Source organism: Callospermophilus lateralis, chromosome 2 (assembly GCF_048772815.1).
Source record: "Callospermophilus lateralis isolate mCalLat2 chromosome 2, mCalLat2.hap1, whole genome shotgun sequence".
NCBI lineage: Eukaryota > Metazoa > Chordata > Mammalia > Rodentia > Sciuridae > Callospermophilus > Callospermophilus lateralis.
In genome coordinates, this window is record NC_135306.1 from 181,342,135 (window position 1) to 181,358,639 (window position 16,505).

At 37.3% G+C, this 16,505-nt stretch overlaps 2 protein-coding genes across 5 annotated transcripts in view; both read left to right on the forward strand.

Moving 5' to 3' along the window:
• Caprin1 (cell cycle associated protein 1) overlaps nucleotides 1–8,336 on the forward strand; it is a 40,089-nt gene extending 31,753 nt beyond the window's left edge. For both annotated transcript variants that reach the window (XM_076847033.1, XM_076847034.1), the window contains 4 exons: nucleotides 3,709–3,903; nucleotides 4,387–4,487; nucleotides 4,830–4,893; nucleotides 6,446–8,336. In XM_076847033.1, coding sequence (XP_076703148.1) covers nucleotides 3,709–3,903; nucleotides 4,387–4,487; nucleotides 4,830–4,893; nucleotides 6,446–6,510 — 425 coding nt within the window. In that variant the 3' untranslated portion in view covers nucleotides 6,511–8,336. The remainder of the gene's footprint in view (nucleotides 1–3,708; nucleotides 3,904–4,386; nucleotides 4,488–4,829; nucleotides 4,894–6,445) is intronic.
• A 4,038-nt stretch (nucleotides 8,337–12,374) lies between these two features.
• Nat10 (N-acetyltransferase 10) overlaps nucleotides 12,375–16,505 on the forward strand; it is a 40,070-nt gene continuing 35,939 nt past the window's right edge. For 2 of the 3 annotated variants that reach the window (XM_076847036.2, XM_076847039.2), the window contains exons 1-4: nucleotides 12,375–12,520; nucleotides 12,856–12,902; nucleotides 14,571–14,693; nucleotides 15,101–15,192. In XM_076847036.2, coding sequence (XP_076703151.1) covers nucleotides 14,586–14,693; nucleotides 15,101–15,192 — 200 coding nt within the window. In that variant the 5' untranslated portion in view covers nucleotides 12,375–12,520; nucleotides 12,856–12,902; nucleotides 14,571–14,585. The remainder of the gene's footprint in view (nucleotides 12,521–12,855; nucleotides 12,903–14,570; nucleotides 14,694–15,100; nucleotides 15,193–16,505) is intronic. The other variant, XM_076847038.2, reaches the window with a different exon arrangement.

Below are 16,505 nucleotides of genomic sequence, written 5' to 3' on the forward strand. Positions count from 1 at the left end.
AGTTATTGATAGTATTAGGACAGTTTAAACTTCAGAGTACTGGTGGTCAAAAGTTTTTGTTTTTGGTAGTGGATCGTATGAATTATTTTCATTGCTAATCCTGAGTTGGGTCCATACTTTGTGTGAATTTTGTGCAGTTTTGGAGGCCTTGTGCCTTTTTTCCTCTGATCACTGAGCTTTTATGAATATGTTTGCATAGTTTTACTGGAATTAATCTTGTTTGACTTACTATAAATTTTTATCTTTCAGATCACTTTTAATTGCTTATTGTTTAGACCCTGCTACCATGCATGATACATGGCAATAAATCAGTCATATAAAGTTGAATTGGGAATTGGTTTGATTTTTTTCTTTTCTTTTTTTATTAGTAACATTTGTGAATAAATTTTAGTGATTTTATTTGGTGACAAGGTTGAAACAAAATCCTTTTTGGCAAGTAAGTTCATAATATGGCCAATTCTTACGCCTATCATAGTAATAATGTGAATAGATACATTTAGATTTCTTTATATGTAAGATAGGAGTTTAGGTTTTTGGTTAACTCCTAGGAATTTTAGTGGAATCCTTCAACAAACTAGCAAATCCTCCTAAAGTGTGAGGAGTTAATCTTACCAGACAGTTCAAAAAAAATCTGAAATTTTCTAATTATTCCATTTCTTGATAGATCTGAATCAGCATTTAAAATTTTTTTTCAGTAGTAAAGTCTTAACGAAACCTATAATATTAATACTTGTAATTAATATGGAGGTTGAATCATCTATAATCTAGTAGAATTTGACAAGTTATGCTTATGCTCAGCTTCTGAATGATAATCTAGGCTTCTTGCTCTCAGGCTCCTTTATCTACTTATCCTCTATCCAGAAAGTTATGTGTGGTACAGGTTTATTTTAAGCCTTTAAATATTACACTGATATGTTTTATCCATCTTTTTGATGATGTGATGAAATTATTAACTATATCATTTGACTTGTTTAATGTGCCCTTTGTCATTGGATTTGAAACTCTTTCCCCTTTGTGTTCTATTTGTTATTTTCTAATTTTGAATCACTTGAGCTAGATAAACTTTTATTACCATTTCAAAATATACATTTATAACATTTACAGTAAAAATGAAAATGAGTCCATACACCTTGCTTTATTGATTGATTGCGGATATTCTACTGCTGAGCCATATTCTCAAACCTTTTAACTATTTTGTTATTTATTTTGAGACAGTGTCTTGCTTAGTTGATGAGGCTAGCCTCAAACTTAATCCTGCTTCAGTCCTCCAAGTAGTTGGGATTATAAGCATTGTTTAAAAAAAAAAATTTTTTTTCCCACTGAGGATGTGTAAGGCCCTGGGTCCAATCTAAGCACATGCTCTACCACTGAGCTACATACTCAGCCCCCATCTTGTTCTTGTGAACAATTTCATACCACCACTGTAATAATCATGTCCTGTCTGGACTACTAGAGTTGTCACTTAACTTTAGACTCCCTTGACTAACTACTCTTTTAGCCTGCTCTATTGTCCACACAGTAACCAGAATGATCATTTTAAAAAAGTACATCAGATGTCTCCTATTCAAAACCTTTCTGTACCTTCTCATTACATTTAGAAATGATACTCAAACACCTTGGTTTAAAAGATTGTTTCTGATCTGATCCCTGCCTTTATCCTAGTCTGTATCTTATGTATCTGTCCATTTTCTTCCTATATATCTACACCAGCCACCAAAAAGTTCTCTCTGACCCTTACACTTCCTTTCTTTTTAACATGAAACTATCTTCCACTGACAGTTGTATGGCTGGTTTTATTTCTATTAAAAAAAAAAAAAGACGTTTTTTGTTAAGTGATCAAAAAATGTTTGTGTAAAACTCTATATATGTCAAGTACATATACACATATTGAAATGGCTAAATTGAGCTAATTACACATATATTGTATCATACTTCTACCAGCTTTTGTGATGCGCACACACAATCTACTCTTGATTTGCAAGAATACCATACACTCTTATTGACTTTAGTTACCATATTGTATAATAGATTTCTTGAACTTATGCTCTTGCATTGCTTGCTTCTTTTTTCAGTTCTGTGCTCAAATATCAACTCACAGAGACCTCATTTTGTTACTTTTTCCAAACATAGCTCACTTTTGGTGACACATTTATCCTATTTTATCATTTCTCATTAGAAAAAAGCTTATACATGGAGAATTATAATAAGGAACAACATGAAAAAGATCTGACAAAGATCTTTGCGTTTTCCTTTTTTGTTCCTTATTTTTTTAAATTTAAGTCTTGCTAAGATGTCAAGGTTGGCTTGAATTTGTGATGCTCCTGCCTCAGTGTCCTGAGTAGCTGAGATACAGGTGTGTGTCATTGCACAGGGCTTGGCTTTTCTTTATAGAATATTAAGCTTATATTTTACAAATGCTTACATGGTAGCTCTGCTATTTTAAAATAAAGGTCACACTTGAATTGTTCTGCTGTGAGTTTCTTGCAGTGAGGTTTGACCAAAATGAATAAATTTCTTGTTGATAAATGATTTGAATATTAAATTTTTGACTACATACGTGTGAATGAATGTTTAGATAGAAAATATGTGTATTTGATATTTGTAATTTTAAATTTGAGGAATGTATTAAATTAATCTGTGTAAGAAGTTTATACCTTGAGTAGTATAGTTTGGGGCAATAAGGAATTCAGAAAGGCTTGTCTCTTCTTCCTAGGTATTCTCTAGATTTTTCATTGCAAAATAGAATTCTAAAAACTAAAACTGTATCTTGAGTTTCTTGAGGGTATAAAATAGCTCAGTAAATATTTTCAAGAGTTACAGACCCTTTTCTCTCTACTTCAAAATGGGAAATCTCTGGCAGGCTGTTGATTTGACCATTGTTCCTATGTTGAGAGCTTTCCTTTGTCTTGTTACTACTATTCTTTACCTCCCAGAGGCACTTCTAGCAAATGTTTTTTCTTCCCTGTGAACATTGTCATACCAGATATGTGCCACAATATTTAGTTTTTGGAAATTTTTACATCTAGAATTATCTGTGGAAGGGAGGGTGTGTGTGTAAGGTAATGTGAGCTTTTTAGAATCTTACCTTCAAGTGGGTTGAGTTGCTAGTTTACCGTTTAACTGTCTGGCTATACTTGTTATTGTGAAGACTTTGAAATGGGATCAGGCATCGTGGGTTATAAGACGGAGGCATTTGCTAATTTAGCCGTGTTATTGATGATATATTCTGCCATATTGCTGCTTAGTTATGAGAGCATGGATTTATGCATTTCACTAAGTTCCAAGGATAATTTGAAAACAACAAAAATACTAATTAGGAGCTTTATAATGGAAAGAAGTATTTAAATGGCACACATAGTAATTACAGTGGGTCCCTTTTACTAAAGTGTAGATGTCTTTCAGAAGGTGTTAATAATACTTGCCTTTTCAAATTATCTGTTTGAAAGGGTACAATTTTGTATGTCTTGCTTTTAAAGATTTGGAATCATTGTTGGAGAACTTTAACCCCCCTAAATTTAATCTGTGTGAAGGAGAAAAACAGGACTTTCATTAATGTATTGTTTTTCCTATTAATATGTAAATTTTTTAAAAGCAAAACTAAATTTTAAGGAGACACTAGAAGATAGTGCTTACGGAAAGCTTTTGAGAGAACAAATGGTATTTATCTGTGTTTATTGTACAATATTTAAACTATTTTTCTTACTATAGTGGTTGGCACTTACCATGGTTCCCAGGACCAGCCCCATCAAGTGACTGGTAATCACCAGCAGCCTCCTCAGCAGAACACTGGATTTCCACGGAGCAGTCAACCTTATTACAATAGTCGTGGTGTGTCTCGTGGAGGTTCCCGTGGTGCTAGAGGTTTGATGAATGGATACCGGGGCCCTGCCAATGGATTCAGAGGTAAAAGGGAAGGGGAAAAAAGTTTGAAATACCTTTTACTGTTTCAAGTTCTTTTCTGATTTGTAAAATATATAGAAATATCATGGTTTTGAGGAAAGGTTATAGCCATCTCCACCTTATCCTTTGGGTATAATTTAAACATTTGAAGTGTATATGTATTCAGTTATTTAAATGACAGAGTTGAGAAAAACTTGTTACTTTCAAATCACTGTCAGTCTTTTGAGAGAGAATGGTCTTGTGTATTACTAGACCTTATGGGGATTTTTTTTTTTTTTCCTTTAATGTGTGTGTCTTTTCATATGTGGGTGAAAATCGCATGTTCTAAAGCAATTGGTACTTACAGATATTTATAAAACATATTGGGTCAGCATAAGGGATTAGAACTAGCATGACTTTGGGTTTTCTAATTCTTCCTTTGTCATTAATAAGAAAGTAAAAATTCCTTGTGAAGATATTATTATTTTTTTTTGTCCTAAATTTTAGGAGGATATGATGGTTACCGCCCTTCATTCTCTAATACTCCAAACAGTGGTTATACACAGTCTCAGTTCAGTGCTCCCCGGGACTACTCTGGTTATCAGCGGGTAAGTAAACATAGGATTGATCTCAATAACTAATTCGGGATTAATTTTATAGTGTCCAAGATATTTTTTAATAGAAAATGATCACATTGACTTTTCTTAGCATTCAGTGTAGATCATTTAATAAAGTCTGACAAAGAATTTTGAGAGCAGAGGTATATATCTCATGGAATATTTTTGAGAATAATACAAGTACAGTAATTACAGAATAGCTTTTAGCTGTGATATTGGAATGTCTTCAAAGAATAAGAATTCTGTATTATGCAAATGTTTGATTGTAAGGATAGTTAGATGTGTAAGCATTTTTTAAAAAGTCTTTTCAGTACTAACTAGCTTGTCTTTTAGGATGGATATCAGCAGAATTTCAAGCGAGGCTCTGGGCAGAGTGGACCACGGGGAGCCCCACGAGGTAATATTTTGTGGTGGTGATCCTAGCTCCCAAGTGGAGCTTCTGTTCTGGCCTTGGAAGAGCTGTTCATAGTCTGCATGTAGGTTACATGTTAGGAATACATTTATCTTTTCCAGACCTGTTGCTAGGGATTAAATGAAATGCTCTGTTTCTAAAAAATATAATCTTGAATCCAAATTTTAATTTTTGAATGACTTTCCCTGTTACTATATAAAATTGTCTTGAAAATGAGAACATTTTCTCTTCCTCAGAAAAAGTGTTTTTCCAACTGGAAATTATTTTTCAGGTCCTAAAACCTGCTAAATGTTTTTAGGAAGTACTTATTAAGACATTTTTGTAAGACATTTTTGGAATGAGATTGAACATTTATATAAATTTATTATTCCTCTTTCATTTTTGAAACATGCATATTATATTTTAGGACCAGAACCCCTTTAATGGCCAAATAAGCCATATTACATTTAGAGAACCATTTAGAAATGGTAGAACTAATTAAAATTTGAATACCTTTTAGACCACTATTAGTGATCAAAATATCAAGTTATTTCCAACTTTAAAATGGAACCCCCAAATTCTTACTAACATAACTGAACTGTACTTAAAAATTAGGTTTTCAGAGTTTTTTCTGTTTTGTCTTTTACTATTGCGAAACTACTTCCTATTTGGGCAGGAAGATCACCTATTTCACAGTTAGATCTAGCATTTCATGTAATCTGAAGTTCTAAATGGTTCTCTGGTTTGAGGAACGTTAAACAACAAGTAAGTTTCCTCTAGCTATTGGCCATAACATGTATAAAATGTATATTAAAGAGGAATTACAAAGTACTTTGATTTGAATGCTATAGCAATTGGCCAGCAAAAAGGTGCATTTTTTTTTTTTTAAGTTAATGGATCACTCTGGATTTACTGACTTGACTAGAAGTATCAAAGATTATTTGCATGTGAATGTGGGTCATGTTCTTTCCCACCTTGTAGCATATTCTATGAAAGTTGAGTTAATTGATAGCCAAAAATTGTTTTAACAGCATGTAAAAAGTTATTTTATCTGTTACAAGTCATTATACAATTTTGAATGTTATGTAGTTTCTTTTTAACAGTTTAGGTAATAAGGTCTGTTTTCATTCTGGTGCTTTTATTAATTTTGATAGTATGATGTTACTACTGAAATGTAAGCTAGAGTGTACACTAGAATGTGAGCTCCATGAGAGCAGGTACCTTGTCTCTCTGTCTTCACTGCTGTATCTATTCCCAACGCCTGATGACAGTGCCTGGCACATAGTAGGCACTCAATAAATACTTGTTGAATGAATGAATGAATGAGTACTGGTGGAATACTCCATTAGCTCTACCCTTCCTTTAGCTAGAGAACATTAGCAAATTTGCGCATGACAACTTCCAAGAGGTGAAACTTGAACGCAGAAGAATTGACCTCTTAAACCTAATTATGTGGTGACAAGCTGCCCACATGCTTCTTGACTTCAGATGAAAATCTGCTTGAAGGCAAAACAAATAATATTTGAAAGAAAAATCAAATGCCATTTTTGTCTTCTAGGTCGTGGAGGGCCCCCAAGACCCAACAGAGGGATGCCGCAAATGAACACTCAGCAAGTGAATTAATCTGATTCACAGGATTATGTTTAATCGCCAAAAACACACTGGCCAGTGTACCATAATATGTTACCAGAAGAGTTATTATCTATTTGTTCTCCCTTTCAGGAAACTTATTGTAAAGGGACTGTTTTCATCCCATAAAGACAGGACTACAATTGTCAGCTTTATATTATCTGGATATGGAAGGAAACTATTTTTACTCTGCATGTTCTGTCCTAAGCGTCATCTTGAGCCTTGCACATGATACTCAGATTCCTCACCCTTGCTTAGGAGTAAAACATAATATACTTTACGGGGTGATAATATCTCCATAGTTATTTGGGTGATAATATCTCCATAGTTACTTGAAGTGACTTGAAGAAAGAAAGAAAGAAAACAAGTATGACTTTTTGACATTGGATAAAAGCTACAAATCAGCCCCAGAGTTATTTAATTCAATGGTAATTGACAAAACAAAAATATTTTCCTTGAAAGGAAGATGGAAGGAGTGGAGTGTGGTTTGAGAGAACAACTGCATTTCACAACTTTTTCCAGTTAAATTGGAGCACGGAACGTTTAGATGCATACCAAATTATGCATGGGTCCTTAGTCACACATGTAAGGGTGGCTACCAGCTTTGACTTAGCACTCTTCATCCGGCCAAACAACTGTGATTAAAAACACATGTAAACTGCTTTTTTAACAGCTGATACTGTATTAAGACAAAGCCAACCTGCAAATCAGGCTTTGATTGGCACTTTTTGAAAAATATGCAACAAATATGGGATATAATCTGGATGGGCTGCTTCTGTACTTAATGTGAAGTATTTAGATACCTTTTGAACACTTAACTTCTTTGAGACAATGACTTTTATAAGGATTGGTAGTATATATCATTCCTTATGACATGCACATTGTCATCACTAATCCCTGGATCTTGTATCGTTACCTGAATTGGTACAGGTACCTATGAAAATCTAGTGGATAATCGTAACACTCTTGGTCACGTGTTTTTCCTGCAGCTTGAAAGTTTTTAAAAGAAAAGGATATCAAATGCCTGCTGCTACCACCCTTTTAAAATTGCTATCTTTTGAAAAGCACCAGTATGTGTTTTAGATTGATTTCCCTGTTTAGGGAAATGACAGACAGTAGCTTCAGCTCTGATGGTATAAGCAAAACAAATAAAAACATGTTTATAAAAGTTGTATCTTGAAACACTGGTGTTCAACAGCTAGCAGCTTATGTGATTCACCCCATGCATTGTTAGTGCATTTTATGGTTATCTCCAGCAGCTATTTCTGTAGTTCTTGCATTTATCTTTTGTCTAATTTAATTCTAATTGAATTCCCCTTTCTTCATGGAAGCATTCATGTTCAAAGTGGTGATTCAATTCCTTAGATGCATAGGGAAGAGCCTCAAGTTTGATGGAGATGGTGGACAGTTTAGTAGTGAATTAGCCATATGTACTACATTGAATTTGTGCTAGCAGTTTGAGCACTAGTTCTTTGTGCCTATGAACCTAATGCTGCTTGTTGTCCCATTCCACCTTGACTTCATGGAGAATTAATCCCACCTATTAAGCAAAGGCTACTAAGTTAATGATATTCTCTGTGCAGAAATTAAAATTTTATTTTTTAGCCTTTAAAGAATTTTTCCAGTAGGTACTTGGCTCTTTAAAAGTGAAAATTATTCTCAAAACATTCATCATGAGACAACTGGAGTTTTTGCTGGTTTTGTAACCTAAAATGGATAGGCTGTTGAACATTCCACATTCACAAGTTTTGTAGGGTGATGGGTAATGGGGGAATCTTCAATGTTTATTTTAAAATAAATAAAATAAGTTCTTGACTTTTCTCATGTGTGGTTGTGGTACATCATATTGGAAGGGTTATCTGTTTACTTTTGCAAATGAGTATTTCTTTTGCTAGCACCTCCCCTTGTGTGCTTTAAATGACATCTGCCTGGGATGTACCACAACCATATGTTAGTTGTCCTTTAGGGGGATGGGTAAAATTTTCATGGTTCATTGGCTAATCCCTAGATGATGTGTGCTTGCAATCCTATGAAAAACTAAATGTGCTATCTATAGAAAATAGTTTCGTGACATTTAAAAATCAAAGTAAATTTGGTCTTTATTCAGTGATCAATTAGTATGAATCAGTTCAGAGATGGGGGAAATGCCTTCTAGGTTTCAAATTTCTATGCATTAGTGCAGATGTGAATGTGTAAAGGTATTCAGTTTGGTAACATGTAATTTTTAAAAGAACTGTTCATTTCAAAATACTATAATATGGGGGTGGCGTTCTGTTATCACATTTTAAATGTAAACCTTTCATTTGTTAATTCAGACCACATTTTTTTAAGGAATGCCTGATAGGGCAGAGAACTTTTCAAAAATCTCATCAGGATCTGAATCTTGGTACTCAGTATTCTGTATAATATGTGAATGCTTGTCTTAGCTGCAGAAGGCCTTCTATTTGCTCAAGTGAGTATTTTAGCAGTTAAAAGGAAGTGGTTACTGTATAGTATCTTGGTATAGCAAGAACACATATAAAATACTTTTGTACGTGCACAATTTTAGTCATTCACAAGGATAATGAAACTTCTTTTTTCAAAGTTTCACTAAAGGTAGAATGTTAGATGACCTCAACTGATTAGCACAGTTTTATTTCCAGATTCTAATATTCATAAAGAATATGGGAGATATTTCTGATCATTGTATCTTGATATTAAAACAAATGACTTCTCAGTGTTCTTTAATTAACTTTTAACAATTCTTTTGTTTCCCTATACATACAACTTTGTGTGGGAGACTTTCCATTTAAACAGGAGACATGAAAATGTGTGCTTATTGTCAGGTTTATTGAGGTGCTCAGTTGACAACCAGTTCATTTTTGTAGAAGGGTATTGAGCAAGTGAGCTTTCTAAGTGTTTTAGGAAATTTATTATACTGTTCATTGTATTTTCAGTGATGTATTTAATTAGAAGAAATGAAATGCAGATAAGCACTGAATTCCTACCCTTCTTTTCAGCCTTAAGCTCCCAAATCTGCAATCCATTGGAGTTCTTCCTAAGCACAGTTTTATTGACTTTAAATTTAGTTCAAAGAAACAGTAATTGCCCCGACTTGTCCCTTTTATAAGAAGTAAATGGGGCGAAGAAACTCCTAGGAAAATTAAAAATAAATTGTTAAGGTTTATTTCTCTGTCCTTTCCAAACTCCCAGGAAAATAAAGATAAATTGAGCCTCATCTCTTTTTCCCATTTTGAGTTCTATTAAGTTACTGGAAAAGACTAGTAAATGTTTTTAATCACATTAGATTAAATTATACGAAAACTTGTTTCCTACTTGTCTTTGAACAAAGTCTGCTCGGTTGTATGTACCAATTAGCAAATCTCTAAATGAAGACATGTTTTCGAAAGAAGAAAAGGCTTAAATCTGTCTGGTAGTCTCATCTTCTAAGAAGGCGAGACAACTACTTTTCTATTACTACCCTACTTTAACAAAGTGTTCTGAGGCCTAATCCCATTTTGATGCAGCAGTCTGGCTCTTTGAGTATTTCAAAAGTTTATCTCTGGACTACTGAAAGTATTTTTTAAAAATACTTAGTTATAGGTGGACCCAATATCTTTATTTTTTTATGTGGTGCAGAGGATTGAGCCCAGTACCTTACGCGTGCTAAACAAGAGCTCTACCTCTGAGCCACAACCCCAGCCCTAAGGTATTTCTTAAAATTTGTGTTTACATTCCTGTAAGTATTTAGGCACTTAACCATTAGGCTCCATTTTGAGTTCTATTAAGCACTAGCCATTCAGTAAGAAGAATCACTGTGGTCCCAGCTTCCATTATAAAACAAAAAATGTGACTATAGCAACATAGTTGGTGATAGATATTAAGACTCCTGCATGGCCTAGTTAAGATAGATTGGAGGATAATCAATCTAAGGGTTGAAGGATGAGAAGTGGTAAACTAGATCAGGGAAAGAAGCACATCCAAAGATCCAGTCTACGTTGACTAAGAATACTTGACTGGATGAAGTGCAAAGGGGGTAAGGGTTAATAGAGGTTGGAAACACCAGTAAGGACTATTACGAGCAGCTTTACAATTAATGATTCATGTTAAATTTACCTCTTATGAAGAGATGGAAACCACTGGAGGTTTAAAAGCTTATTTTTCAGGGTGGGGATAGTGGGCCACCCAATAAAATTGCTGTTCGGGCATTCATTGCACTTTTGAGAACAAAATAATGTGGGCCAGGAGAAATAATGTAGGTAGTATATGCTGAAGTAGCTTTCTACTATGATTGTAACATAAGGTGTGAACTGCTAGTAAATGGATGCTATAGATTTCACCTGCCACTGCTTGGCATCTTTCTGATTTTCTCCAGTCCTTGGTTGTCAGACTTCATCTATAGGCTAATACTCTTCACCAAGTGATCTCATCCAATCTCACGATTTTGAATAAGTATTTCAGTTAAAAGTATTTGCAGTTCCTAAACTCCATCCTAACTAAATGTCTTGATTTTGAGTGTTTCTGGTCTTTAAGATTGACCTTTATTGATTGCCACTCACTGGCTGCTTTCAATTTATGGAATTGTTCAGGGCAGTTATTTTGGGTACCGTCTTTTTCTTTGACGCCCTGTATCTAATCCTTAAACATCTGTTTCTACTGGGAAGTATCCCGAGTCACCTAATACTACCATTCTAGAACAGTAATAGCTTACGTTCCTTCTCTGTTTTTAGCCCTCCTGTGATTATTATTATCAAAGTGAACCTTTCTAGAGGGCAGATCACTTCCTTTTCACGACCCTGTCCTCCCAAATGAAGTGGTTTTCCAACAAATAGAACTGAATTCTAAATATGGTCCACATTATGTTGGGCTGCTTGCCTACCATGTTTCACTTGCTTGCAGTCTTCTGGCCTCATGACTGCTAAGAAGAGTTTTTATCTCCTTGGAGCCTTTACATATTTTGGTGTGGGAAAGTTTACTAACATTCTTAAAGCTCACTCTAGATTAAGGTATTTTTTCCCTGTACTACCTCAAAAACAGTACTCTTAGTGGATACTTTAACATTTAGAATTTACCTTAAAGGGGCAGGATCATTATGAACTAATCCCCTATGAAAAAAACGTCTAGTATATTTACGTTTTTTGTTGAATCCATAAAATTGTGATGATGGGTATCGGACAAATGCCCGTTGTAGTGTGGCTGGTCACATTAAAATCTGAAATGCCTGTTTGGGAAAGGAACTTCATCTGTCCCTCTTCCTCCCCAAAATAATGAATACAAAAGTATGTGTGGGTAGTCACGTTCTTACACTGGGAGCTGGAGGGGATATTGAAGAGCAGAAATTTAGGATTAGCATTAGAAAACAGGTCTAAGGGGACCCTGCAAAGGTCGGAAATCGGGTGGAAAATCTGCAGAACTCCACAGACGGGTTCATGAGATCATTACCTCATGAGAGTTGAGGGTCTAGTGAGATGAATAAAAAGAAAAAGATCGGTGGTCTGAGCTTCCTCATCGTGTCACATCAAAGGCAAGTACTTTAAATAGTTGCGCATCCCTGGAGGCACCTCCTTTCGAATAAGGAGGCTAACACTGAAAACCCTGAACACCGTGTGCTGCACCTGGCCTGTGGAGACACCTGCTGCTAGCCCCCTACACTGCGGCAGGCACTGGTGGTGTGGACATGAAAGCGTTTGTCTCCCGTTGCGTAGTAGGCTTAGCAAACAAATAATTGCACTTCGGGTCAGCTTCTGCCACCAAAAACGCAGCGCAGTCGCGGTGGGGAGTCCTGCGGTAGCTCCGCCTCCGCGGCCTCTGACGCCATCATTCGCCGACCGCGTTGAGAAAGGTCCCTTCCCCGTCGCCGAGTCTTTGGTGTGCTCGTGCCGGTGCCCGGGCGGAACACGCGGCGGAGTGCGGCAAACTCTGCTGACGGCCAGGCACTCGCTAGGGGCAGCCTACAGCATCCTGCCCTTCTGGAGTTGTTCCGTTTCCCCACGTGCTTCCACTTCCCGCTGGGCTCCCGGCGCAGGTACGTGTCGCGGGGCGTGCTGGGCGGCTGGAGATTCCCGCTAAGGTGGGCGTTCGTGAGGTTCCTGGGTCAGAAGCGGACTGGCCAGTGAAGGAAGCTTGTGCATCTAGGCTGACGCGTGGCCCGCCCCCACGGCCCCCTCGCTAGGACGCTCCTACAGGGCAAATTCCCTTTCTGCGAGACGCAGCGTCTTGGGCTTGCTTCCCTGCGCTCTCGGGGATTGCGTGGAGGAGTCTCCGCCATCCAGGGACCTCTAAGTAGGGCCTAGTGGAGAATGGGTGGGTGACAGCACTTGCCTCTTGCGGAACTGACTCCCTCGCTGTTCGTGCTTGTAGCCTAGGCTTTGAACCGAAGCTCTCTGATCCAGGATTCTCCAGTGCTCGTGAGTATTTAACTATGCGCACACATTCATACTCCTTGTTTAGTAGTCGTATTTAGGACTTTATATTATTTGACAGTACAGCTAATGATGCCTGGCACGTAGTCATTATGTGTAGATAGACGAACAAATGAGTGAATGAAAAAATAAATCTTTACGTGTCGTCAAGGCCCTCTCCATCTATTACGCCTTCCGTGACAACTCCATCCACAGTAATATCAGACCTTCATCAGACGCCTTGTTGTAGCTGCTATTTGCACGTCTAATTTATATATATACAATTGCCCTTTATGTTTTTTCTTTTTAATTTCCCCTTTAGAGAGAATGAAAGTTTGAAATCAAGGACTTTGTCTAGTACCTCTGGGGCTCCCGTAGTAACTGGAACAAAAAGCAATCTCCAATAGTTACCTTTTTTTGGTGGGGTCTTTTTTTTTTTTAAAGAGAGAATTTTTTAATATTTATTTTTTAGTTTTTGGCAGACACAACATCTTTGTATGTGGTGCTGAGTATGGAACCTGGGCCACACGCATGCCAGGCGAGTGCGCTACCGCTGGAGCCACATCCCCAGCCCTTTGTGGGGTCTTTATGTGGCTAGTAATATATGGTCTACAAGCTGAGTAGATTGGCAGACTGGAAAGAGCTCAGGCTTTGGAGTCAGATTTAAGTGTGAATCCTATCCTATCACTTTTCTGCTTTGGGATACTTGAATTTTTTTTTTTTTTTTTAATAACAGTTGTCTCTTTACTTATAAATAGGGACCACTGGTTTTGACAGTGTTTAATAATAAGACATGCTTGGAAATGTCAAAAGGGACAGTTAAGGTTCCATTAATAGCTTTATTAAAGCTTAGAATTAAGCAAATACTGGAGATTCTTGGTAGTGTGGTATTTTATGTTGTAGTGGTGTAATTGATATTTCTGATGTTTGATGTATTTATTATGGTAATGATGCAGCATTTTATCATAGGTAATCACATAACAGCTGTGTGTGTGTGTGTGTGTGTGTGTGTGTGTGTTGGCGGCAATGAACCCAGGGCCTCAAGTATTCTGGGCATTCCCCCTATCACTGAGCTATATTGAGGTCTGTCTTTACAAAAGCTTTGATATGGTTTTCCCTCACTTGAGGAAACTTGTTTTTGACCTGACAGAATTCCAATCAGTTGATTTCTTTTCCTTAACTTTATGAGTAACATATTTAAAAATCAATCAATAAATCAATCAGCCCATTCAGAAAAAACTACATTGCATCTTGGCCTTTTTTTTTTAATCTCTCTGTGTTAATGGTATCATACCTACTAGGACATCCTCTCATAAGCATCTATATCCATATCTTGAGGTAGTTTGGAAAATGCCTTTGATATATGGCTATATCACTATATATTTTTTATTCCTAATTTTTTGAACGTTCAAGTCCTGATTTTTCTTAAGCTCCCTGGAAGAGTTATGAGGTTTGCCTCCCTGCTGACTTCCCATGCTGAGGGTATAATTTCTTTACTCCCAAGCCTGAGTTTCCTGATTTTAAAAGCAGGCTGATGTCTTTCCTATGGAGGATCAAGATGATACATTAAAGGTGGCTGGCGCAACCCCTTGTCCCAGAAGAGGCAGCTAACTAGTGCTCCTTACCCATAATCTGCTATTTTGTCCAGTTGTATTTCCTTTCTTTCTCTTTTAGTGATAGTTTTTCACCATGCATCGGAAGAAGGTGGATAATCGAATCCGGATTCTCATTGAGAATGGGGTAGCTGAGCGACAAAGGTCTCTCTTTGTTGTAGTTGGGGATCATGGAAAAGATCAGGTAAGACCTGGTAAATACTCTCTGAGTTATCTTGTGTCCTGTCCCAGAGTCAGTATGTTACAACAGGCCCTCTGGGGTTTTAACATGTCAAGGCATTACGATCCCTTTGACTGCTAAGGTGCCTAGTAAGAACCTTTCTTTCATTTCTTAATCGTGGTACATTCTCTCTACTTTGATTTATTAGCAGACAAGCCAAAAGTCTTTGATGCTCAGGGTGGTCTACTGACCATCAGGCTCAGTGTGTGTGACCTAGCTTCTTTCCCCATCTGTTCTCTACTTGCCTGTGATCTTGGATGCCTCCCTCCCCTGGCTGTCAGTTTAATTTCTAATCTGTCAAATGAGGACTTGGGCCTAGTGGTCTCTGTGGTCTCCTTGGTCCCTGAGGTTCTGACTTTTTTCTTTGGCAGGTGGTAATCCTCCATCACATGTTGTCCAAAGCAACTGTGAAGGCTCGGCCTTCAGTGCTGTGGTGCTATAAGAAAGAATTGGGGTTTAGCAGGTAAGCTTGGCCCTTTGATGACCCATTCCTTTTATTTTAAAAGTAGGCTGATGTCTTTTCCTGTGGAGGATTAAGATGATACTTTAAAGGTGCCTAGCACAACCCCTTAATTAACAATTCCTGCTAGTTAAAAGCCAGGAAACAATTCCTTGACACAGATTATCACAATCTTTAGTGGAGATGACATTTCAGAGGATATTTCTAAGTGGGGAAAAAAAATGGAGCAGATATCCTTTCTTCATTCCCAACAATAAATTTCAAATAATTTTCATATTCTTTGAGGTGTACCCAGCCCAGTACCTTGTTTTATGGTTCTCTTCCTGTTTTTCTGAGCTGATCAAGCCCATCTAATGCAAATTCCTTCAGTAGCCTTTCACTCTCCTTTTTTCCTTTGCAAAGAGGGGATTTTCCTCATCCTGTGTCCAAGGAAAACTTTAGGTCTCCTCTCTGTTTTTCAGGACCTTTACTGGTTTTCTTCTGTTGGTCACTGCACATCCTTTTGAATTTTCTTGTTTTTCCTGTAAACATGCTCAGTTTTCCCCATGCTCCGAAAATGATTAGCTCCATACCTAGCTCTGTCCTTAGGCTAGCATTTGCCTTCAATTTTACTGACAAACACCTTAAAATGAGCCTCATTACTCCCTACCTATGTTCTTTGTGGTCTCGCTTCTGAAATGTACTTGTAGACATCCCCTGAGACCTGAGGCCTAGCACAGCAATTTTTCTTTCCTCTTTCTCCTTTTCAGAGCTCTTCTACCACTTCGCTGCTATATGGTAACAGTTATTTGCTGAAGTCTCAATAGCCCAGACTTCTAGCTGTAAACACCAGACCTCCACACAAACACTCTTAAGCACCAGGGGGAAAATGTTGAAGTATCTGGGATAGTTCATGGAGCCTAAGAGGCTACCATTTCTGTTCTGCTCAGGGGTGGTCTGGATCCAGAATGCCCTTGCTTCCCATTCTTTCTGTCTCTGTTGCCTACTCTGTGCTTTTTCATTGCAGACCAGCTTTCTGTTTTCTCCTGTCTGTTGGTAGAAACAGAACTTGATTTTTATGTGTTTCAGGTCTAACCATGTGGAAATCAGACTTTATCCCAAAATTCTTATAGAAAGATGCTTACAAGGTGGGGCATTACACAGTGATGGGGGTTGGTCACATTAGTAGAAACCTTGCAGTTCTCCTTACAACTCAGCCTGGATGAGTTTGGGGTGGAGTGGGGAGTACTGTTTCTTGGCAGAGAACCCATTCTGTGGTCACCTTAGAAGTATTCCCCTTTTTTTGGTCTTTGTGCTTACTTGGACCACCTTCCTGA